General features: G+C 40.4%; 3 protein-coding genes across 3 annotated transcripts; 2 read left to right on the forward strand and 1 right to left on the reverse strand.

Moving 5' to 3' along the window:
* The first annotated feature begins 92 nt into the window (after positions 1-92).
* LOC111221608 (sodium- and chloride-dependent neutral and basic amino acid transporter B(0+)-like) lies at positions 93-6,111 on the forward strand. Its single transcript, XM_022745059.1, has 15 exons — positions 93-158; positions 545-689; positions 815-946; positions 1,659-1,820; positions 2,093-2,180; positions 2,264-2,396; positions 3,284-3,424; positions 3,511-3,646; positions 3,918-4,010; positions 4,103-4,228; positions 4,329-4,447; positions 4,533-4,632; positions 4,714-4,823; positions 5,006-5,173; positions 5,377-6,111. Exons 1-15 carry the CDS (start codon positions 93-95, stop codon positions 5,530-5,532), a joined length of 1,875 nt encoding a protein of 624 aa, XP_022600780.1. The 3' UTR covers positions 5,533-6,111.
* A 2,053-nt stretch (positions 6,112-8,164) lies between these two features.
* On the forward strand, positions 8,165-13,087 carry LOC111221609 (sodium- and chloride-dependent neutral and basic amino acid transporter B(0+)-like). The gene is made up of 13 exons (XM_022745060.1): positions 8,165-8,300; positions 8,395-8,526; positions 9,712-9,853; positions 10,269-10,401; positions 10,780-10,920; positions 11,018-11,153; positions 11,566-11,658; positions 11,741-11,866; positions 12,018-12,136; positions 12,283-12,382; positions 12,466-12,575; positions 12,658-12,825; positions 12,959-13,087. The coding sequence occupies exons 1-13, from the start codon at positions 8,165-8,167 to the stop codon at positions 13,085-13,087; spliced, it is 1,665 nt and encodes a 554-aa protein (XP_022600781.1).
* Positions 13,088-14,482: 1,395 nt separating this feature from the next.
* LOC111221659 (acidic mammalian chitinase-like) lies at positions 14,483-17,513 on the reverse strand. The gene is made up of 11 exons (XM_022745141.1): positions 17,489-17,513; positions 17,307-17,336; positions 17,009-17,210; positions 16,823-16,879; positions 16,568-16,733; positions 15,785-15,909; positions 15,571-15,694; positions 15,278-15,460; positions 15,051-15,170; positions 14,809-14,947; positions 14,483-14,733 (listed from the first exon to the last, which is right to left on the reverse strand). The coding sequence occupies exons 1-11, from the start codon at positions 17,511-17,513 to the stop codon at positions 14,483-14,485; spliced, it is 1,422 nt and encodes a 473-aa protein (XP_022600862.1).
* Positions 17,514-25,923: the final 8,410 nt, after the last annotated feature.

Below are 25,923 nucleotides of genomic sequence, written 5' to 3' on the forward strand. Positions count from 1 at the left end.
TGTCTGTTAGAGGGGGGGGGGGCGCTTTAAAACAGACCTACCTGAGCAATTTGAATTTCTTATCCAGACCTTTAACAAGCAGATGAAAGGAGATGAGGAAATACGGCTGGAACAGTTTCAAGGATTTAATTTTCAGAAATCCCGCAGTTGTCGACCAGGTAGGATTGCAAACCTGTTTGACCAGACTTTCACTCGATAATTTACCACACAATAGTTACACTCAATACAACTGAGGAATTAGATGCTTGCCTGTATTTGTGATCAAAAATCCAACATAAATCTGCCAAGGAACACAAAACAAAACACATCCAATCCACTACACTCGAAACTTAATGTGACACAAAAATCATTGGAAATAATTACAATACATCCCATGATATCAGTATATTTTGAAGGTGTTATAAAGAGGAAATATTTGTTTTCTAAAATGTACTGTTCTCACAACAGTTATTTTTCTTAAGAGGTTCCAGGCACAGAAGATAAAATATGACACATATCACAACTTTTACCAATTTTATACATTTTGAAACTTTTCAATGAGCAGGATCCACACGTGGATAATGGGGATGAGAACCCTGAACGTGGGAACTGGACAAGCAAAAGGGAGTACATCCTCTCTACAATCGGCTATGCCGTTGGACTGGGAAATATCTGGAGATTTCCATATTTGGCCTACAAGAATGGAGGGGGTACGTAAGGTATTTGGTGTCTATTCCATTCGTTTTAGGAAACACAATTGATAAAATTGCTGTTATTATAAATAACATAAACATACATTAAGTTTCTCTTATTTCGCGGCCACCCTTTTGAACAGGTGCCTTTCTCATCCCCTATTTTGTGATGTTGGTGGTGACTGGAATTCCACTTTTCTTCCTGGAAAGTGCCTTTGGTCAATTCTGCAGCCAAGGTCCAATTAACACATGGAGAGCAGTGCCTTTATTGCAGGGTAAGACTCCTGTTTAAGTTTTGTGAAAGATCAGTTGGGTACATCTGAAGGTGAAGTTGTCAGATATGAAGAATTTAATGAGGCTGTTGATTAATGGTCAACTGTGCAAACTAAAACCCAGTCCATTTTTGACTTCAGATGAGCTCTTGGTTGTTTGGGTTTAAGGTTTTGTGTCCATAAATAGACAGAGCTACCGTGATTACTGTGGCTACAAAGATATGTTCAAAACATGTTTAAAATTTACTCAAAATTCACGCTCTACTTAAACTAAAGGTGAGAGTGAAGTAAAGGGGAAAACAGTAAAGTTCTTGAAGTACACACACAATTGTACTAAGGAGTCTAGTTGAATTGTTCCCCTCTGAACACTGAGCTGTAAAGGTTTTGGGAGGAGACGGCTGAGTTAATATGATCGCTGCTTACAGGCTGTGAAGATAAAGACACTGGCTGGTCACCAGTTACTTTTTCACATTTGCCATTTAAAACTTTTTATTAGCACCCTCCATGTTATGAAGTTAATGTTCTCTGGAGTATAAGGTAGAGACTCTAACTTAGTTTATTTAAAACCTTCCTCTTTACAAAGACAACTGTAGTTTTCAAGGCAGTCGAAGGCACCTACACATGAAGTGATAAAATTAACAATATTTTAGAGAGGCTTTTCATGAGAACATTCTTCACAGCAACAGTTACTTACAACTTCTCTCTACCTCTACAGGTGTTGGCATTGCCATGGTTATGGTGACTCTAATAGTATCAATTTACTATAACATCATCATCGCCTACAGCTTGTACTACATGTTCGCCTCCTTCCAGTTTCCTCTGCCGTGGTCCAGATGCTTCAGCAGTGTTGACCGTAACTGCAGCGACACGCCAATAGGTGCTGTTTTCATCCCTGTTCTGCTGATTTGTCAATCTCATTGGGTGGGGTTACATGAAATAATGATGAAAAAGGGATATAATTTGATGTGAATGATAGTTTATCAAAAGCAGGAACTGTGCTATTTTTTTTTTTAAATCAGTCACACCAGTGAGTCTTATATCATTCTAGAGAAATTAAAGAAGCTTAAAACCACTTCAGATCAAACCTGTATTACATAGACTGATATTTTAAACAACCCTTTCACTGGTCCTCTCTCCTTGGTGTTTTAGTGGCCAACTGGACTGAGGAAAACATCACTGATCCTTCAACTGACATGGTCTCAGTTTCAGTGCAGAGTCCAAGTGAACAGTACTGGGAGTAAGAATCACACAAACAAGCACAAATTTACACACACTTGTCATACTGCAGTGTCTGTACAGCCAGATGTCTCTCCTCCTCAGTCTCGTGGCTCTGCAGAGATCCAGTGGTCTAGATGAAACAGGACCAATAGTTTGGCACTTGGCCCTCTGTCTGCTGCTGAGCTCCATACTTGTTTCTGCAGCGCTCATCAGAGGCATCAAGTCATCGGGAAAAGTACGTCATCAACCTATTCATATTCATGTTCTTATACACAGTTTGTCCAGCTCCTGAGCCAAAACATACAGTATATCAAGCCCACTACAAAACATCAACAGCAAAGGCAAATGTGGTGTAATACAACACCAGGTCCCTGGGCCCCAAACTTGGAGGCCCCCAGTTCCCAGTCCGCTCTCCTCACACTCGTAATCCGAGGTTTTAAAAAACACCTGTAGCTTGTACAGGATTTACACTGACAGGCTACAACCTATGATCACAACCCGAAGAACAATATAAACACCTGTAGATATATTTCATCATACAGGATTTACAATACATGATTGAAACAATGCTTTCCTGAGTCAGGAATACGTTCCTGCTCAGCTGAACTACCGTTAGTGGCTGTTGCTGTTTGCAAATATATTAACTCCACATGTATTCGTTTCGTATTTCAAAATACAAACGCTCAATTAATTTATGTGGGATAAGGCCACAGTTAGTGGGGCTTTGGAGGTTCCCTAGAGGTCGGAGGCCACCGGGACACCAGCCCAGTCAGACCTGTGGATAATCCATTATAATACATGAATGGGATAATCCAACGGAAGCAATCCTCCCCTCAGACTCCATGCAAAGAGCTACAAGCAATGTACACACTTGTCATCATATTCTAGGGACAACTACCTTTAGACTGGAAATTTGTATGAATATACAAATTTACATGAAGAATACATGAAGAAAGGAAAAGGAACAGAGGCAAATGCTAATTGCAATATAGCACACACATTTGCATATGTAGGGCCTTACACATTTCTCGATTTAAGCTTGAAACTCAGCACCAAGAACAGGAAATGCAACTGATTTCATTATTTTTTCACAATGCTAACTCTTGGCTTTTGTCTCTTTAGGTTGTGTATTTCACAGCCACATTTCCTTATGTGGTGATAATAATCCTGCTGATCAGAGGTGTGACACTAGAGGGAGCTAGAGATGGGATAGAGTTCTACATTGGTTCCCAGTCTAATCTGACTAAACTGACTGAAGCAGAGGTAAGAAACCTGCCTTGCTTGTTGCTTGCTTGCTTTGTTCTGTTTTTTGTTTTTTTAAATTCAAAACATGACTGTGTTTTTTTTAGGTTTGGAAAGATGCAGCAACTCAGACTTTCTACTCTCTCTCTATTGGCTGGGGTGGAGTCATGACTCTTGCTTCCTATAACAACTTCCACAACAATGTGTTCAAGGACTCATTTGTAGTAACACTTACTAATGCAGGTGAGAGCAAATTGTTTGCATGAAGTTCATATATTTTTATGTTTTTAAAAGTCATATAGGATTTATAGTAGGCTAGTCTTAATGCCTGCATGCACAGTCGCAGGCAAACGGTTGTCATTGTGTCCAGAACAGGATGCTTGCCAATCCTGTCTCAGGCATGTGGCTCATTTCAAATAAGGGAAAGTATTGTGTTCTTCTATTGTATTAAATGACTTTAAATATATTATCCCAAAGATCACTAATCCATTTTACTATTTTTACCTTTTCCCAGGCACCAGTGTGTTTGCAGGCTTTGCCATATTTTCAATTTTGGGCCACATGGCTCACATCTACAAAATGCCAGTTGGACAAGTTGTAAAGGAAGGTCAGACAGACACACCATGTGGGCACCAATTAGTGAAAATGTGGAAGACTGGCAATTGGCCTCTGATCTTATGCTTCTTTGTCTTCGTGCAGGGTTTGGCCTGGCATTCATTGCATATCCAGATGCTTTGTCTAAGCTTCCCATTTCCCCTCTGTGGTCCATTTTGTTCTTCTTCATGCTTCTGACTGTTGGTCTGGACTCCCAGTTTGCAGGAATAGGTGAGATGTTATGCTGCCATTTACTGTTTTATTTGAAAAACATTCAGACCACTGCTGTTTTGGTAGATTGCTGTGTCCTCAAATCTCTTCTTGTCTTTAGAGGTGATCTCCACCTGCCTGTTAGATGCTTTCCCAAACGTCTTCAAATCCAAGCGTGCCTTACTGAACGTAACGACATGTGCCATCCTCTATCTCCTTGGCCTACCGTGTGTCACACAGGTAAAGCGCGCCTAAGTATAATTTTGTGTCCGACGTAGAGTTGACCTGCTCAGGCCATGTGTGTGTGTTTGTGTGTTTGAGATAGGCAGGAATATACTGGGTAACTCTAATCGACCAATTTGTTGCAAGCTGGGTGCTGCTAATTTTGGTCCTCTTGGAGATCATTGGTGTCTGCTACATATATGGTAAATATGATAATTGGACATATGTGCATGTAAAGGTGACAAGATAGCTTTGGTCTCCAGCCGTGTTCTCGTGCTTTACAGGAGGGAACCGTTTCATTAAAGACATTGAGATGATGCTTGGACATAAGAGTTTCACTTTCTGGTTATGGTGGAGAGCATGTTGGTTCTTCATCAGCCCCTGCATCATAGTGGTGAGTACAACCTTACACAAAAGATTCACTCTGTATTAATGCCTTGTTTGGGCATTTACTTATATCTATGTAGATGGGTGATGTTGCCATCACAGGAATTTAATCAAGAAGTTTTGTAATGACAAGTGGCAAAACGTGGCTGGATATCACACTACATCATGTTAATTCTCTCTGTTGTCTAGGTGATCCTGATCTGGTCTCTGATGACATTTACACCACCCCACTTTGGAGGAGTCCAGTTCCCAGTCTGGGGCTTGGCTCTGGGCTGGTGCATGGTTGTATTCATCCTATTCTGGATCCCTGTTGTTGCTTTGTATAAGCTGATGAGAACAAAGGGAAACCCATGGAAGGTGTGTGTGTGTGTGTGTGTGTGTGTGTGTGTGTGTGTGTGTGTGTGTGTGTGTGTGTGTGTGTGTGTGTGTGTGTGTTATGATACCTGGAAAAAGCATTGAAATGTTGCTCAGCTTCAGATTGTTTGCATAGATGCCAGGAAGAGGTCTCTAGAAAAAAAAACATACCCATATTCACAATCCTAATCTCTTACTTTCCACAGCGTCTGAAGTCATTGTGTTCTCCATCCGAAGAATGGCATCCCTACCTGGATGTCCATCGAGGACAACGCTACTCAGAAGAACGCTGCCGCCACAGGAAGAAACACACAAACAGACCAGAAGTAAATGTAGATGTAATCACTAGCTCATGGCTCTGATGTGTCTTTTTGTCGTGTTTACTTGTCAATTTCTTTCCTTTGGTGGAGCAGTGTTACTCGGTGAACACCTTGTACTGAAAGTTAAAGCTGCTTTGATGAATTTTTTACCTCCGGGAGGCAGAGAGAAACTCAAATGCGAACCCATTACAGATACAAATATCTAATGGCTGATGTGATCGATCAGTCGCCTATGGTTCCAGCAGAACCATGCCAACGTGTGCATCTTTTTGTAATCATCTTCCTTTGGTTTGGCCCACTCTCTTCAGGGAGAAATATACATTACCTGTCGGGACAGGTAGTATGCAACAAAGTAACGTGAGGTTGTGTGTTTACAGTGAAAGATGGATGCTTTCATGTTAAAGGGAATCATTTGATTCAATTTATTTACCAAAAATATTACATAATGGGGCTTTAGATTCAGGTAGTGTTTCTTATTTCTTCAGTGATCCATGGGGTTTTTTATTAATTCAATCTTTCATCCATAATGTTTAATTTTCTATCAGTAGACAACTTGTGTTTCAATAACCATGCTTGTCTTTCAATATCAAGTGCAGTTTCTTGTTAATTAACTAAATGCTCTGTTCCTCACCTCTGATATTCTACAATAAATAACTTCTTTCTGCTTCTCTATTTTGTGGTGAAATTATTTAGAATGACTAGAAATTCAACGTGGATTAAGCAAACAAAAGCACTGAATGTCAAACTGTTTTAAATGCCATATTCATTTAGTTCAGGTATTGCTATTTGTGTCAGTAAAGCTTATCTCACATGGGCTCCAGTGACAGGGTCTTGTGTTACACAATCCATCGCCCATCTTAGCAACAACCTTTCTTATCTGTTTGTCTCTTTATCTAGATAAGTATTGCATATGTTAAGTCATGTCTGTGTGTTAGCAGTTATTCCTACGAACAGGTTGCATCGCTGTCTGTCAATGTCTTTGCTAACATTGAGGCAACTAAAGTCACAAACATAGTTTGAGCCCAAAGCAATGGCATATACATTTTTTTTTTTTTATTGGGATTTAACATGGTAAAAAATTTCATTTTCCACAATAGGTAAGTTTGGCATGCAAGCTCATGCTATCGTTCCATCAATAGCCTTTACAAAGCAGTGGGAACAAATTTTACTTCCCAATGCACAGCCCTCAGCAGTAGCCCATATAACCTACCATATGATAGAGCTGAGTTTTGTCAGTAGACTCTTGGATAAACAGAAAAATTTCCCCGAGACAGGAACATGACCAGTTGAACCAGAATGTAAATGCAGTGGCTGGTGTGTGTTTAGTGCTTCAAGCAGGAGAGTCAAAACTCCAGGGAAACTGAAGATATTTCACGGATGATAAAGTAAGTAACATAGCTATCTATTTATTGTTTATTTGGTAAGGCCACAAAGGAAATTACCCCTGATTTAATTGTATCATCCTTGTCATCTTGTAGTTGCGTGTAGTTTACTTCTCAACCACTGCAGCATCGACATTATTCACTGCTATAGAAGGAGCTGTCTCAGGTCCTATAAAATGTGTACTGTTGATTTTGGGATCTGTGGGTGTGAGATAGAGACAACAAGATGATTCACAGTTAAATAGTCTTATTATTTAATATGGGGCAATCAACAAACGCGTTTTAGCTATAAGCCATCATCAGCGTAAGATAGAGACATTTGTTATCCAGCATTTAATGATGTGACAGTTCACAGCCTATGGACTCATATGTGTGTGTGTGTGTGTGTGTGTGTGTGTGTGTGTGTGTGTGTGTGTGTGTGTTTGTGTGTGTGTGTGTTTGTGTGTGAAGGTATCATGAAGGTGCTGCAGGGATCGAGAAGATAGGGTTACCAATGCAATGCACTCTTAATAGCATTTTCTAAAAGTTAAGGCTGGATGTAGGAGACCTGTCTCCACTTTTTATTATGTCTATTGCAAAGTTTGTCATTTATGTATGTTGAGTAGCACTGGGCTGTTATGAGAGGAATTTGAATTTGAATTTTCTTCTACAGACCATCAGAAGCAGATGAAAAGACATGTGGAAATATGTCTCTAAGATGTCCAAGGACTCTGCTATTCTTTCTGATCCGGTAGGATACAGTATATGGGTTTTATTTTCACATTGTTACTGTTACGGTCACAACAGAATCATTCGGTTTGACCTCGTGACACATAAATATGGCGCTATACCTATTAAACGAAAATCATTTTATTTATACATAATTAGGCATGTTTATTCATCAAAAATGACGTTTGCTCCAAAACTATAAATGTTTATAAATGTGTTTACCCTTCCCAGAAAGCTATCATTCAATGGATGAAGTTATAAATGAAAAACCAGTAAACCTTCCTGCAATCACATAGATACTTTCAGCAGGAAGTGTGATTAATAACATCTATTATTATTGTTATTGTACTTTTCCTGTAGTTACAAGTTAAAATGTCTCCTGTGGAGAATCCACAGCAGTGGATCTTGTTGGTTAGTTTCCCCCATCTTTGGCTCAAGGTGTTCATCAGTCAAATCAGCAACTATTTGGTTAGAATGTAAACATGTTAATGGGTAATTAGGCTTAATAGTTTTCATGTTGATTTATACCCGAGACAATATCTTACAACTTGTAAAATTCTGGTTTTTTTCAGCAGGGCTCCCACATGGCTGATGGTGATGAGAATACTGGGCGTGGAAACTGGACCAACAAGAGAGAATATATCCTCTCTATGATCGGCTATGCTATTGGCCTGGGAAATATCTGGAGATTTCCATTTATAGCCTATAAGAATGGAGGAGGTGATTATTTGGCATCAGTGTTTAGAAAATCACTTTTGATAACACTGTTGTAAAAATGAATATTCTGAAAACTTACTTCTATCTCTGTGAGCAGGTGCATTTCTCATTCCCTATTTCGTGACGTTGTTTCTCTGTGGAATCCCTTTTTTCTTCCTGGAAAACGCCATCGGTCAGTTCTGCAGCCAAGGTCCAATCAACATGTGGAGAGCAGTGCCGATACTGCAAGGTGAGCCTGAAAGAAGTACTGCTAAACAATCCCACACTGAAGACCAAGATATTAAATGTGACTGCCATTTACAGTTGGTAAACATTTAAATCCTCAAAATCAGAAGTAGAATCCAAATGTGAGAGATTTCCATAAATTTATGAAATTATTGTAAAAAGATAGATAGATAGATAGATAGATAGATAGATAGATAGATAGATAGATACTTTATTTTTTTTTTAAAAAAGGGCTGCAACCACTGTATCAGTTATTTTTAATTTGGTGAATTGATGAAATCTTTAGTTTATAAGATGACACAGTGGTGGAAAATGTCTCTGGCAAGTTATTGTTGGAAATACTCACATTTGAGAAGTTAGAACTGTAGAATTTGGTAATTTTGATTATATCTCTGTGTTACTACATTTTGGAGGGAAATATTTTTACCTTAGTACTTTTTACTGCCCTATATTGATCTGACCTGCGATTTACTCATGACTTTGCAGAGTAATGACTTTCTGCCTATCACTTAATAGCAGTATCAAGTTAGGGCTCCTTGTCATGTTTCAGATGTCTAAGTTGATAGCAGTTCCACCAAAGAGACATTTCCCCTTTATACTACACATGGTCATCACATATATATATATATATATATATGTATTACAAAAACAGATAAAAGTCTTAAAGGAGCTATTTGTTCATTTTGCTATCGCTACATAGCATCAACTACATAGTATCAACAGAGCCTACCAGTCTTGCCAAGAGCTTAAGCTGTGGTTGCACTTACAAGACAAGAGGTTATAATACACCCTCTGAGCACTTCTTATTCAGGGCAGACTGCACGCTACAGTGACTCGGTATCGGAAAGTGATGAGATAGTCCAACCAGGCTGGGGCTTGCTGGTTAGCATGCTAACTTCAGTAGAAGAAAAGAAGTGACAGAAATAGAAGCTAAACAAGAGGGTTGCTTTACACTGCTGGAGACAGCTCTTTCTGAGTAAAGGAATAAAGTTAGATGTTGAACTGATAACATTTGTTTTAGACTGGTAAGTAAATGACGAAATTGGCTAATGTTGGCAAAACTTACAAATAGGTTCAATTATTTGATTGTTTCAGGATCTGAAAAGATACGAGAGAGAGAGAAAATGACAGTTTGTGATTTCAGAGCTCAGTGGGGTCATATTGCATTATAATCTGTTATCTTCCTCAGGTGTCGGCTTTTCCATGGTTACGATGAACACATTTGTGTCAATTTATTATAACGTTATCGTCGCCTACAGCCTGTACTACATGTTCGCCTCCTTCCAGTTTCCTCTGCCGTGGTCCAGCTGCTTCAGTAACTGCAGCACGATGTCAATAGGTGCTGTTTTTTATTTCCTATTCTTGTGAAGGGGTGTGTGTGCAAAGTATTCTCACAACTATTTAAGAAGTGCAGTTCATTGTCTTTTATTTGTATCAAGCAGGATAGACTCTGTAATGTAAACGCTGCGTCTTGGGATCTAATGCTTGTATACACCCATAATATAGACCGATATTTTAAACAAGCCATTCACCTCTCTCCTTTTCTAGTGTCTTGTAGTGTAAGTGGTGTTTTAGTGGCCAACTGGACTCAGGAAAACACTACTTGTCCTTCATCTGACATGGTCTCAGTTTCAGTGCAGAGTCCAAGTGAACAGTACTGGGAGTAAGAATCACACAAACAAGCACAAATTTACACACACTTGTCATACTGCAGTGTCTGTACAGCCAGATGTCTCTCCTCCTCAGTCTCGTGGCTCTGCAGAGATCCAGTGGTCTAGATGAAACAGGACCAATAGTTTGGCACTTGGCCCTCTGTCTGCTGCTGAGCTCCATACTTGTTTCTGCAGCGCTCATCAGAGGCATCAAGTCATCGGGAAAAGTACGTCATCAACCTATTCATATTCATGTGTCTCATTTGTGAAAAATAACAGAAAATTACAGTACCATGAATCTCATTCATTAAACACCACATTCACAGCTGCACAGAGAGAATTCTCTCTCTCCCACTTTGAGAATTCAGACATATTAATCCTTGAATTTCTGGTGCTGTGCAGGAACATACACTACATGCCATGGTTCATACATTCATTTGGTTAAGCAGTGGTGATATGGTACACCATATGCTAAAGACAGGTTGCTTATCCTGCTCATTGTACTCGTGGCAACTTTACATCTCTTTTCTATTTTACATCATTTACATTTCTCTGTGGTCAGCTCACAAGTCCATTGAATGACTTCGAGACTTTTTTCTCTCCAGGTTGTGTATTTCACAGCTACGTTACCGTATGTGGTGATTTTGATCCTGCTGATCAGAGGTGTGACACTGGAGGGAGCGCAAGATGGGATCGAGTTCTACATTGGTTCACAATCCAATTTGACTAAACTGACAGAAGCACAGGTAGGAGTCCAGCTATCCCAATGTAAGACATTACAAAAGTAGGCATACATTTCCAAAATATGTCATAAATCACTCTTGAAAATATGGTGTGTTTTAGGTCTGGAAAGATGCAGCAACTCAGACTTTTTTTTCCCTGTCCATTGCATGGGGTGGTATTGGGACCCTTGCTTCCTATAACAACTTCCACAACAACATGTTTCTGGATTCAGTTGTTATAACCCTCATTAACCATGGTAGGAAAACACCATTTCAGTTGAAAGCAAGTTTATTTATTTTTGCAGCTTCACTATTGAGAAAAAAATGTCAATCTAAGTATTTGTATTAAATATTCAATCCACTATGTGTACATTTTGAAAATTCCTCACTTAGGCGTTACCAGGTGGTAGTATAAAAAAAGACACTGTGGAGCCACTGCAGTCCAGCGGGTCCACTGCTCATTACAGCTGAAGCTTTCATTTTCTGTAGTAGACAAAAGCCTTGAGGAAATGGTTTGGGTCTCACCCTTTTACACAGGAAGCTCTCCTCGGGTTGAGTAACTTCATCCTGGTTACCTGACCAGGTATATATAAAGCTCCAATATGTGTGAAAAAGAGCATATTATCTTTATATTGATTAGTCTATGTGGCTGTTTTCAACCCCTCCCAGGTAGCAGCGTGTTTGCAGGCTTTGCCATTTTTTCAATTTTGGGTCATATGGCTCACATCTATGGAAAGCCAGTTGGAAAAGTGGTGAAGGAAGGTAAGACACCCATAATACCACTGAACCTTAAAGAATGACAGCTGTATGTTCTCTGATGTTTTGGTTTTCTGTCTTCATTCAGGGTTTGGCCTGGCATTCATTGCATATCCAGAGGCTCTGGCTAAGCTTCCTGTTTCCCCTCTGTGGTCTGTCCTGTTCTTTTTAATGCTTTTCATAGTTGGCCTGGACACTCAGTTTACACAAATAGGTGAGATTGTGACTTACCAGTGGCTTGGATGTTATACCCCGCTAACTGGCATAAATCTAGAAACTTAACCGAACCAATAGGATCTGTAGAAAAAAATCCCTGTTTACCATTCAGTTGGTTCATCGATTCTCATCCCTCCTCTTGTCATTAGAGGTGATAACCACCTGCTTGTTTGACGCCTTCCCTGAAATCTTCAAATCCAAACGGGCCGTACTGACTATAGGGACATGTGTCATCGTCTTCCTCTTGGGCCTGCCATGTGTCACAAGGGTACAGTAGGTCTGCCAACACTGAATCTATTACCACTGCCTGATATTGTTACCATGATGACCTATAGTGCCTCTGTGTGTGTGTGTGTGTGTGTGTGTGTGTGTGTGTGTGTGTGTGTGTGTGTGTGTGTGTGTGTGTGTGTGTAGGCAGGAATATACTGGGTAACTCTAATCGACCAGTTTGCTGCCAGCTGGATAATGCTTATTGTGGCTTTCATAGAGGTCATTGGCCTCTGCTACATATACGGTAAATATAAAGCTTAAGAATCAGTGAGACAGCTTTCTTTTGCCCTCAGTTGTGCACATGCTTGTTCGTGTCATGCATTATAGGGGGGAACCGTTTTATTGAAGACATTGAGATGATGATTGGAAATAAAAGCTTCTGCTTTTGGCTGTGGTGGAGAGCATGTTGGTTCTTCATCAGCCCCTGCATCATTCTGGTGATTACAACTTAAATTTTGTTCTTTTCTTTTACATTGTTGAAGAAAATGCAACCTGTAATACATTTACTTCATTGTCTAGGTGATCTTGTTCTGGTCTCTGATAAACTTTGCCCCCCCCACCTATGGACAAGTCCACTATCCAGCCTGGGGCTTGGCTCTGGGTTGGTGCATGGTTGCAGCCATCCTCATCTGGATCCCTGTTGTCGCTGGTTACAAGCTGATAAAAGCAGAGGGAAGCCTCTGGAAGGTGCATTTGTTGTCTCCTATAAAACAAGATACATTTACAGCAGGCTGAGATTTTTACTTCTGTAGAGGCAGTGATGCTCCACTAAGTGTGCACCCATACTCATGATCTTCTATTTGTGCCACACCTTCCGCAGCGTCTGAAGTTTTTGTGCTCTCCTTCAGAGGATTGGCATCCCTACCTGGACATCCATCGAGGAGAACGTTACTCAAAAGAACGCTGCCGCCAGCAAAAAGCAGTGTCAACAAATGATAAACAAATGTAAATGTAACTTCCAGTTCATAACACTGATTTGTACTCTGATGATTTACAGATATATTACATATAACACTGTATTGTTGGTTGGTCTGATAAGGTCCGGGATTCAGAAGGAACAATGTTAAACAAAATGCAAAACTAAGACTGTAAGTTGTAACTGTAGTTTGCCTTTGAGTGCTTAAAGCTCCTCTTGTTTTCATTCTCTCAAGAGCTCCATCTGGTGGACATCAGGCCCCTAAAACATCAGCAAATGCTACTCAAAATAACATGTGACATCCACAGTATAGTTTTAAATCCATGTTTAGATTTACATATGTGTGTGTTAAACTCTTTGGTAACAGGAATACATTTATATTATAATATATTAAGATTTTAAAAGGCGAACTGGGAAGGTGATATCGGGATTTTAACTCTTGAAAGATAATGCCTTTATTCCTTTGCTTTATTTCATCCTCCTTCTGTTTGAATTTATCTTATTTTATTTGAGTCAGGCACGGGGTGATACAGTAGAGACATTGAGACTAGACTAGTATTTATGTTGAGAATTTATACCATTCATAAGATGTTATCCAAAGTAGTGGTGTGTGTGTGTGTGTGTGTGTGTGTGTGTGTGTGTGTACATGTGTTTTAGTGAAGATATGTACTTATGTGTGTTGTCTTGCCTGTGTCATCCTGCTACTATATTTTTGTTGCTTTTATGCTGAATTTCGTCATGGTTTTATCTGCATTGACAATTACTGCAAGAAGAGTGAGTGATATCACGACCATCAAGAGCAGAAAGTGTGCGTAAGTTGTGATGCCTACCAAAGAGTTGGTTACTATGTCATGCCTTAGTAGGGCGCCCAAACTTTTGCACAGCCACATTTTTAATTTTAATTTATTTCTACTTTTTAAGTTCAGGAAATAAAAAGTAACAATGCATTAACACTTGAAGGCTCATTTTCCATGTCTGTTAGCTGCAAGGGCTGTATTTACTTCTTTTCACTTCAAAAATCACCAAAATATATGGACTTTGCTCGGGAGTGCCCAAACTTTTGCATACAAATGTGTGTCCTAGGTGTCAGAACTTTCTTGCTGTGTTTCTCATGCAAGTAGCAGTGTAAGAGAAGTGAACAGATGAAGAAGTGTTTTTTGCTGCTCATGTTTGATATTTGTAGTTGATCATCGATGGATAATGTATTTTTTCTTTGCTCATTTGTGGTTTTATGATTTTGAAGAGAAACATACATGAGACACACAACCATCAGAGATTTGATTTTGTTGCTTATTTATTCAGATTAAATCAATGAGGTGTTTCAGAGCTGTTCTTGAATGGGCCTTAGCTGGATGGTCTGATGTTACATGATAGTTGACCCAACTCCTAAATTAAGAACAATCAGTATAAAGTTCTGCTGTGGATCATTTAAGCCCAGTTGCAGCACTTGCAGCTAGTGTCGAACACCAGGCCGACGGCGCAGTGCTGGACATAGGTTTGTCCCTGGTTGCACTCATAGAAGTGGTTCTTGCTGGTTGGGTCTGGGTAGAGTCCGTTAGACTTTCCAGCGCAGAAACCAGATCCTGTGCTGCCGCCACCACTGCTGCCGCCACCGCCAGGCTGGGGCTGAGCCTTGGTTGGAATGATTGGAGGCAGGGGCTCAGGACGAGCACTGCATGCTGAGGAGAGAAATGAAAGATGTTAAGAGATTGAAACGTTCTCATGTGGAATGAGGAATTGTGGCTCATACATACCAGACCCAGTTCCGAGGCCACTCTTGAGGGTGTTGATCAGAGGGTATTTTCCCTGGCCACAGAAAGTGCCGGTGAAGTCATCCAGATCCAGACTCCACACCATGGCTCCACCAAAACCACTCTGCTTCAGCCACTGAATCTGCAGAGTGGATGAGAGGTGAAACCAAGTGTTAACTACAGCGAAAAAAAAACAAAACAAAAGTTGGGGACATGAATGTGACTAATGATATTCAACTTCTTACCTTAACCTGGAAGCTCTTCACATTGTCATATCCAACCCAGGTACCCTGGTGGTAGGCATATGGCACATCCTGGACGGAGTCCCAAGCCTGGGTGGCTCCCTGCTTCAGGAAAGTGCAGATCTGATGGCAGGGAGAAAATTAAAGTTAAGGATCTGCACAATACATATACATATGTTGTCCTGTCTTACCTATGAATGCACATAGATTCAGAAAAAAGAAGCACCTACCTCATAGTAGGCCCAGAAGCCGGTCTGACGGGTGAAAGGTCCAGCAGGTCCAGGTCCACTGGCGGGGGCTCCCACAGCTGTGTTAGAGGAAGCCAGGCGGAAGGTGTGGCCATAGGTGGGGAAACCAACCAGCAGCTTCTCAGCTGGGACACCATTGCTCTTCCAGTAGTTCATGGCATAGTCCTATACACGAGAGAGTCCAGACCAGCATGAGCATCTTGTTCCTTAATGTAATTTTTTATTAATTTACAGCAGGAGCAAATTGTAATACAGAAACATAACGATTCACTCACCACATTGAAGTAGATCATGGATCCCTGGTCAGCGGGGCCCTTGTACAGAGGACTGTTCTCTCCAACGTTGTGCTCCCAAGAACCATGGAAGTCATAGGTCATGACGTGGAAGTAGTCCAGAACACTGGGAAACAAACATGTGGATTAATATTAAGTGAGAGCTGTGCACTGTGTAGCAAATGTGAGGCTATGTAGAATTTGCACATGCACTCACGAGCCAATCTGGGCCATCTGGTATCCAGAGTCGATGGTTCCCTTCCCAGCAGAGACAGCAGCAGTCAGCATCAGACGAGGACGGTTGGTCTTCTTGCCCTCAGCCACAAAGGCGCTCATCAATTCCTACAGATGGGTGACGGGACAGAAACGGTTACAGTTGCTGTATGACTGTTTGTTTGGGTTTTTTTGTTTGTTTTTTTTTTAAAACTGAGAAACACTGAACTCAAAGACTCCTAAAAGTAAGTGCTCTCACCGGCTGTCACCATTACTGCGGTGACAGACCTCAACTGAACACATTTACAAGGACACTGAAGGCAGAGCTGTTGGGGAAATCATGGTCATGACAGATTAAGGTAGACTGCATGAATGTAAACAGTGATCTGTAATTGGTCAGGACACACAATTTAGAAAAAAGCTGCTCAGAATGAGACCAAAACATAAGGATTTAATATTAATGGAAATATGTAAAAGTAAAATGTATTTAATGGAGCAGAGGTTGTGGTTTTTGCTTTCTGTTTTTCCCTAAATTCTTTTTTTTCTACTTTGTTGTTGGAGCAGCCGAGAGCAGCACGGTGCAACAAAGACAGCTGTCTGTTAAAACTGGACTGATTTAATTAAGAAGTTTAAGTTTTGTAGAATATTTCATTGGCATTTCATTATTGTATTTTCATCATATAACCAAGTCTACAGGACTTCCTGGATAGGTTACAGTGTTATGTTTCTACTTCTGCCCACAACCCAGATTCATCACAGCCAGAAACTGAATATCAGTATGACCGACCTGGACCAGGACAGTGTAGAGCTCCTTATCCTGAGGTGGGGAGCCACGAGAGCCAGGGTACTCCCAGTCGATATCCAGACCGTCAAACTGATACTGGCGCAGGAATGTGATCACGCTGCTGATGAAGGTCTGACGATTGGCAGCAGTGGAAACCATGGCTGTGAACCTGGAGACAGGAAAACAGTCAGAGCGCTCCTACCTGTGGTACAAGGTCCTCATGGCGAGAGTGTTCAGCCTCATTTCATCACTACTTACTTCTGAGTACCGAAGTTCCATCCTCCGATGGCCAGCAGAGTCTTCAGGTTGCTGTTCCTGCAAGCAACAACAACAATATTTCTTTAAACTCTCTCACTTAATCCATGTGTGTGTATGCATGCTTATGAGTATTGTAATGTGTGTTCACATGTGCTGGAGTCACTGTGAGCATTTGTGTGTACTCACTGGTTCTTCAGGGCCTGGAACTGTCCATAGAGTTTCTCATCATCCCACTCGTAGGTCTTGATCATATTGCTGTCCATTCCAGCAAAGGCATAGATGAGGTGGTCACAGAGACATGGGTCAATGTTGGTGGGGAAGTACTTGCCTGCTCCGGGACGGTACTGTCCCCAGTTAGTGAAATAACAGGAGAGGATGTAGGATGATCCTGCAGCACATGGAACAATTTCTCTTCAATTATGTTACCAACATAAATACATTTACACATTCATAGCAACACTAAGTGGATAAGGGATGTAATTACCTAGCTGCACGTGCAGCAGGAGTGCCAGTCCTGCAGAGAGAAGAGATAGAGTTAGAGAGGGTGAAGATGCAGCAGGTTGAGCAGTTAATGAGGATCAATCTCCATTATTAAAAGATTAAATTAATCTTAAATGTGCAGTAACAAAGTTTGAAAAGATTCTGTGAGCAAGGAGCTCAGCTTACCGACGCAGACGAGTAGCTTGCCCATGTTGCCTCTGTACAACAACCTGAGGTTCTGCAGAGTCTTTTATACTCCTCAGGTTCTCCCCATATCTGCGATATCTGTAAACTATATTTGATGAGGTCTGACTACTCAGCAGAAGTGAAAAGTCAAACTTGTTCATTTGTTTGGTCAAGACTGATAACCTTCATGTGCCTTTTGATAATGATATCATCCAAAAATAAATTAGATATTTTCAAGGTTATTATAGTTGGCAGAGCAATGTATGCCCGTGTCGCTGTGTTGACTTAAAACCAAGTCAAATATCAAATGTTCACACATTGGTTTTCACTGTAGTGACTGTAACTTTAAATGGTTGAGGAATGTTTCAAAAAATTGCGCGTAACAATTTTTTATGAATGGTCCTTATGACGTAAGACCATTTTCACCATTTTCCGTTTACAGAAGTTCTTTGATAGTCATGTTTACTCAGTTCTCTGCTTCATGCCTTATCGTCCTTAGATGTGGTTAAAATCAGTTATTATTGTTAGGTCTGTTACTAAAACTGGGAGAAGCTCTCTGTCCTTTCCTGTCCTTGGATGTGGACCAGCAGTTTGGTGATTATTATGCTATGTGGATTGAAAAATTAGTCTTACACTGACTGTGCCATCACTCTAAATTTTCATTAAGATACACTAACTGATAATGTTTAATGTTGGGCACTCAAACCCACCAATTATGCTCCATCTGTGAAATTCCATATTTTGATCTACAAAAAGTTAGAGGTTTATCTATAATTTTTTAGCACTTAGTCACTTAGAAGGGTAAAACTCACCTTTCTAGAAGGTTTTACTGTAAGGTGAGAACAGAAAAGTGCTAAAAATAAAGTTATTAACAAACCAAATCTGTATTGTACTTCAGAAATGCAATACACGAAACAGGGCCAGACACACATAGCAATAAACTATGTGCATAAAGTGAAACATGTTGTACTTCTCCTTGTCTTTGAATATCCATAACAGAGGTGAACGATTTAAGACTAGATAAAAGGGCATTCCTGTCATTCATATTTTCAGGAACTGATGAAGTACACTCTGAATTAATAACTACAAAAGGGCTTAAAGATATGATTAACTCAATTATTCAGTTTATATGACATCATTTCTATGAAGTTACAAAACATTTAAAAGGAAACAACTACAGAGAAAATCAGAGAGAAACTCATTTCAGATGACGCATGTATATCTTATGGGTGTGAGTCACATTATAAGACAGGACATATTGTGTGATAAGCACAACCACAGTCTTCTGCTGGTCACCTCTGTTACACTGGAGTTACATGTTGACTACTTTTCAAGGACGCCATCTCTGTGAGTCAGGATTTGAAAAAAGTTAGTAATTAATATCACATTTCAACCTGTCACAGATTCAAACTAGCCCACCCTTTCTGACACATACACACTTATTTCTGGCTGTTGTGATGTAGTGCATATATCTCAGCGTGTATGTATTTCTGGATCTTTGGCTGATCTTTGGCCTGGTTTTTGATGAATCAATAAAAACCCAAACAAGCTGAATGACACAAGACTACTGCAGATATGCTAGTGGCTCTGTGAGGCTGTTCTAAGCAGCACTAAGCTAAAGTCAGCATGCTAACATGCTCACAATGTCAATGCTTACATCATGTGTAATGTTTCCCGTGTTCACCACCTGAGTTCAATGTTTAACTTGCTAACATTCACCACTTAGCACTAAGCACAAAGTCCCGCTGATGTTGACATATAGTTCTGCTGGTATTTGGTCATATAGTAAAGTATTGTTCAAATCTTTGACCTGCTGGTGGCACCAGAGGAAAAGTCAGGGGAGTCGTTAAAGTTAATTCTCATAAATGTCTGTGCAAAGGTGTTGACAATCTATCTTGTATAAAAAGTTGTGAGATCATTAAAGTCATTAGGATTGATTGATTTCAGCATCTTGAATATCTGCACCAAATTTCATGTCAATCCATTCAATGTTAGATATTTTAGTCTGGCACAAGGCGGTGGACCGACCAACGCTGCATTCACTTGGTATTAACTCTAAATATAATTTGATAGTCTGCAGTTACGTATCGTCTCTGCGTGATAATCACAGAGTGAAAAAAATCAAACTATTGCACAAGAGTTTCAGCATCAAGCTAATTCAACACATACTGAAGGCTAAACTGTTTGTTGTCATTTTTTTATTTTTGGTTGCTCCACTGTTGCATCATTACTCATATGGCAATGTGTTGTGAGTCCACTTTTTAAAGAACTTCTCCTGTTAATTTTTTTTCCCAACATCTACTTTACCAAACTTGCTGTAAATGTCACTGGTGAGTGGGACATCTCAGCTAGGTTTTCATCTAAGGCCACATAGAAATTTCCCTTTGGGGTTTTACATTTTATGTCAGCTGAACGTATTTGAATGCATTTAGCAACATTTAGCAAATATGTAAAATAATATACAGGCTTGTAGATGATGTTTTTGTAAGAACATGAGCAGAGTGTTAGACGCACTGCCAGGTCTCACCACCAGAGAGAGTCAATAAGCTGTGTCGAGACCAGCTCCATTTTGTACAAGCTGCTGAAGAATGAGACACTATTTATTCTTGGCTCCGTTTAATTCCCTCTTCAGTCATGTCATCTGCTTTTCAAAGTGATCAAAACCTTCACGTATGCTGCAATGAAAACCGGTTATAACCTCCGAAACACCAGATTTTGTTCTTTATTGCTCTAGAGATAAATTATATTGAACTTATTGAACCTCAAATGAAACTCTCTGTTTCTGTCTCTTTCACTATGGCAACGACAGCAGAAAAACACAGACCTGTTGCCATCGCCCACGCAATACAAACAGCCGCATACCACACACACACACACACACACACACACACAAACACACACACACACACACACACACCATGCACACATTACACAAAAACACGCACTGTGAGTTAATTGAAATGTGACACAAAGAATTTATGAGTAATCATTTTCAATCCTGTTGTCTTTGTGTTGTCCGTTCTGTTGGAGGCACAGGATGGAGCCACTGAAATGAACCCATCTTCACTGAATACTGAAGCTCTGTAATTATAACACATTCATTTCTATTTTCAGGTCTTTCCCAGCAGGGGAACTGGTGTGATTAAGTTGTACAATTAGCAGTCGCTCTCTACAGTGTTATGTGCGGTTTATTCTTGATTCTGTGAACTTCCTCAGAAATGTAGGAGTGGATATTTAAGGCGCAACATTAGTGTGTAATTAGGCGTTGGTGTTTTTCTGCTCTGTTTGAGTCAGGTAGAATTAAAATTGTACATACAGTATGATATCACTGCACATATTGAAAAAAAAAGTGAATACAGTGCAAAATGTGAAGGGGCACTCGGTGTTCATTTCCCTCCATCTATCTCTACTCCCTCCCCCTCCACCCCTCCCACATAATGCTGGCTTCTCAACAACCCGTTGCTATTAGATACTGCTGAGCTTGTCACCATGGCAGCAAATTCTCAATCATTTTCTCTCTGCCATGTTTCGATGTGCTTCGATGTGCACACACACACATACACGTTTAACTGTAATGTGGCAGGCTCGTCCTTGAGTCCTTCAGTGTTCCCAGGTCCAGCCGGGGAACAGTCCACCTGTGAACAGAATTCAAATGCTGAGACAGGGAAGGGATGCTGTGCCAGTTTCACACGCAACCTGTTAGGATATCATGTGCCATAATGTGCTGTCATGCATCTTGTGGCTGATTTTGTGTGTGAGAGAGTGTGTGTGTGTGTGTGTGTGTGTGTGTGTGTGTGTGTGTGTGTGTGTGTGTGTGTGTGTGTGTGTGTGTGTGTGCAAGCTTTTTCTGATAAATGAGTCACATTCCTAAAGTTGACAGAGTGACAAGCTCGATTCTGTTTAGATATACAGGAAACAAAGAGTGAAATTATTCATAATATCACGGAATTTGACTCAGGACTTTGACTCAATGTCAGCTGAAAACACACTCAAATATTTGGCACATGGTGTAAGAACAGCGTCAGTGTGTGCATTACTACTGCTGCAAGAATGATATACTTTACCGCTACTTCTTATCCTTAAAATATGACTCACACTGTGTGTACACAGATTTACAGTTTGTAAAAACTAACTTAACTACAGCACCATACATTATACTGTATCTTCAGCCACATTGCAAAAGAAGAGTGCCAACAAGGACTTTAACACCAGACATGACTTGAATTTTCACATCTTCTGTAAACGTCCCAGGCAGCTGACGTCAGCCCATGGAGGATGAAATGAAAACAGAGAAAGAGAAAGGTGAGACGGAGAGAGAGGGGACATGAAAGACTGAGGAGTGAGAGATAGGAGGATAAGCAGAGCTGATTTTCTTTCTCCAATAAAAGCAACAACCCCCCCAGTGTTGCTATGGCGACCTCATCTCGCTCCCTTCCTTTCAGCGAGCTACCACTTATCCTTGCTGCCTTTCAGTCAGCAGGGCATGTGGGTGTGTGTGCTTTTGTGTGTTGGCTCCTGAATGAATCAAGCAAATGAAGGGGAAAGCCATTAGAAACCAAGTCCAACTGTTTCTCACACACATGCACACATGGACATGTATGCACACACACAAACACACGCAGTACACATTAATATAAGCCCTCAAGCTGCAAACATGCTTTACACTAATACGTGAGCTGACTTCTCTTCTCTTCCTTTCTTCACATCCTCTCTTTTCCTGCTCTCTCGTCTCACAGTGTATTCTGCAGTGGCTCTCTATCCTCATTTTCTTTCTCTCACAACCACTCTGGCTGATTTTCAGTAACCACACACCCACTCAATACACACACACACACACACACACACACCCTCCCTACCACTACTTTCTGTAAATGTGAACTCCAATGAAAAGAAAAAGGACATGGATGAATAGGGAGCTATAGCAGTCCTTGAAATCAACTTGAAATCTGAGTATTAGTGAAAGGCAACTTTTCTGTAGTTACACTAGTCTCAGCTGATCTTCACACAGTCTGCTGTGTCTCACCACTGATATATTTTTCATCACTGACCAGTTTTTCCATATAACGTACCTCACTTCTTTCTTTAGAAGCACTTAATGTAACAATCTCTCTAAGTGGTCGAATAAAAAATGTATGTTCTCCTGCAAGTTTGTGTCAGCTGCCAGCATCGTTTGACCCATAAAGACCGGATGTCGCGTCATTTCACACTGTCTGAATGTTTAATAATGCACACATCAACGTTTTATTGATTCGCACGACCTCAGGTCTTTGTCACTCTGTTTGTGACTTCCTCCTTTGATCACATGATAATCATCACAGCCACTAGTGGGCTTTATTACTTGAACATAAACAATCTCTAATTCTCTGAGAGAGATTTCATATAGCCAGCTGATACTTTTATAATTGTTGTTGTGTATAATATTATAATTAATAGTTAATATAAAAATATTGATTATAGCAGCTTTAAAAATCATTGGCCAAAACCACAATTCTGTGTTGGGATCTGTCAGATTCATGACAGGTGGCAAAACTTCAGACTTAGTACAAAGTGATTTGGGAACCACTGTGAAAAACACCTAAGTTATGCTGTTTGAGCTGTCTACCTCACCCATCATCCTATCACTGCATTTATCTGACAGTCTGCTTCAGGTTTCCAGGTCACATTTACTCTCAATACTTAAATGTTATTCACTGCTGTAACTGCAGGTGCAATTTGCACAAACCTCCACTTCAGTCTGCACCTGCTTTACACCATCCGTATGAAGTGTGGAGTGTCTTTTACTTCCAAGTTACAACCCACAGGGGATTACTTACAATGCTGCGTGCACGCTATTTATCATGTTACTGCTGAATTGCCGCAGCCTGGAGCGATCCACAGAATAGAGTTATACCTCCATTCCACCACAATCAAACTGTATTGCCTTCTCTGTTTCTTTAATGCACAGCCAAAGTAATGACATGAGTTCTTCCTTACAGAGCTATGGTGAGGTTATTGGAAATGTTTACATGCCGCAGTAAGTCTGAGAGCCTTTCATTGTCTGGACACATACTGGGCTAAATTAGTTGCCAGCACCTGTCAATGTGGCATTAAACAGAAATTATACAGAAGCTGTTAGGAGAGCTGTTCTGACTTTAAAACAGAATATAAAACAGAATCAGGAGACTGAGACTGTTGCAATCAGAGAAACATAATAAAGTTTACACTCAGATTCTCAGTACCCAGAGTAAAATGCTTCTTTTCCATATTGCTTTCTCTTTTTAACGCCATTAAAATAAGGCCAATTGAAATAAGGCCAATTGAAATAAGGCCAATTGAAATAAGGCCAATTAAAACCGTGTTGGAGCTTGAAGTTAAATCATGTTATGCAGTTAATGATGTAGAGACAATTCCACGCAAGAGAAATGAAATTCAACAAGTCGGTTTAACGAAATGATGAGAAATGGCTCCAGCTCTGAAAAAAAAAAGTTTCACATTCTGGTTGAATTTCAAACAATCAGCAGTGTGTTAATACTGTACTACACATACTGAAATACCAAAATCATGATTTGTCTCTGCTGCTTCGTTACCTAGGACCTGACATTATGAGCAGGACTTTTATCTGCAGACGATGGCATAAAACTAAAATGCCACCAGGAGCCAAAGAAAAACTTCTCATCCAGCAAAAATAACACACTGTAACTAACACAAGTGGTTTTCCCTTGGCTTGCAAGAGAAAGAGTGAGAGAGGGAGGCAGGCAGTAGAAAGAGAGGAGGAGAGATGAGAGGGACAGAAGCTCTGCTGCAGAACACACCTCATCTCCTCTTTTGCTGGAGGGAGAGAGAGAGAGGGAGAGAGAGAGAGAGAGGGACTAAGTCTGTGCCAATTTTCTCTTCAGCTCCAGAGAGAGGGAGAGCCAGGGAAGTGATATTTCAGGAATCTTAAGAGATCCACAAACGTGTGACTGAGAGGGAGAAGAAGAAATAAGCGTCCCAGCACGTAAAGGCACTGGCAAAGAAAGACTGACAGCAAATGAAGCAGGCGAGAAATGACAGAGAGAGATGTAGTCGGCGCTTCTGTTGCGGTAAGAAAAACATGAAATATGTTGACAGAATTTTCCAGGCTAACAGGACACCTAGTAGGACTCACACAGACATGCAGTCACTCGTGCACACATGCATGCACGCACATTCAAAGGTGATGGTAGCAGGTGTGTGTTAGAGATAGAGAAACATGGGGGGGGGGGTTCCTTCATGGGCATAGGGGGAAAATAAATATAAACCATAAGTTTGTGTATATGTTGGTTTGTGTGCATGCTGGAACAGATTCAGCTGCAGGGCAATGCGTCTCTGTTTTTTTTTTGTTTTTTTTTTTGTTTTTTTCCTGGGGATCTGCATCCAGCACCTCTATCTCTGTCATGAATCCCTCTCTCTTCTGCTCTCGAAATCCTCCCTCTCTCTGTTCTGCCCTGTTGCAGTGTCTCTCCGTGTCATAGCAGCACAGGAAAAAACCTTATGCAATGGACCATCTCATGAAAGCATATATTTCTACTCAGTAGCCATTTTATTCCTCTAGCCATTAAAAAATGTGGGTCTGAAAAGCTTTTCTGTGGCTCTCTCTTCCTGTTTCACTGGAAAAAAGCAAAGTCAAATGGAGATGAAGGAGAGGCACCGTTGACTTTAACTTCTGCAGAAGCATGAATGTGACTGTTGGACAATAACATAGCACAATTATGATTTCTTTTTCACCTTAATAGGGATTCTGAAAACTTTCAAGCTTTCAGATAGTTGCTCATTAGAGGACAGAGATGACCATCTAATTAATTATCTTACACCTAATTGTCTTAGTTTGATCTAGATTGTACAACACAAGTTGTACTGCAAGAAGTGCTTTGTGGAAAGTAAAAAAGAGCTTTAGTTTAACGTTTCAAATGTCGGATTGATCTGTCCAGAACTTCCACCAAAAGAAATTCAAAAGTTAGAAAGCAAAGGTTTGTGATTTTGTAATTGTGTAAGCTTTTAATGCGTGCCTTTAAGCCACCTTGTTCAACCACACGGCATCATTATATAGGACTCTCTTCCTCTCTTCAATCTATCAAGTGTCTGTTACATCTCCCCACTCATCAAAGTACCTGAAATGTAAACATCATCTTGGATGCTGAATCGTTGTACTCAGTGAGGTGCTCACACAAATGAATAGCAAAGGTAACCAAATTAATATAAGCTTTAATGTATTTCATTATTTTTTGTTTCACTTACAGTCCAGGGTATGTGTAGGTAGTAATGGAGGTTTAGCAAATTTGCATAGGTGTTGGGTGTGCAGGTGAGTGTGTGGGAGGGAAACAGATCCATTTATGTGTATGTGAGAAAAATGTTTAAAACTGGCTATGAAGAAAAAGAAACAAGAACAATCTGTCTGGCAGAAACATGGATAGATAAGTGACCTAGAAACTTACACT

This window comes from Seriola dumerili, unplaced genomic scaffold, assembly GCF_002260705.1.
Source record: "Seriola dumerili isolate Sdu_G_001 unplaced genomic scaffold, Sdu_1.0 BDQW01000088.1, whole genome shotgun sequence".
NCBI lineage: Eukaryota > Metazoa > Chordata > Actinopteri > Carangiformes > Carangidae > Seriola > Seriola dumerili.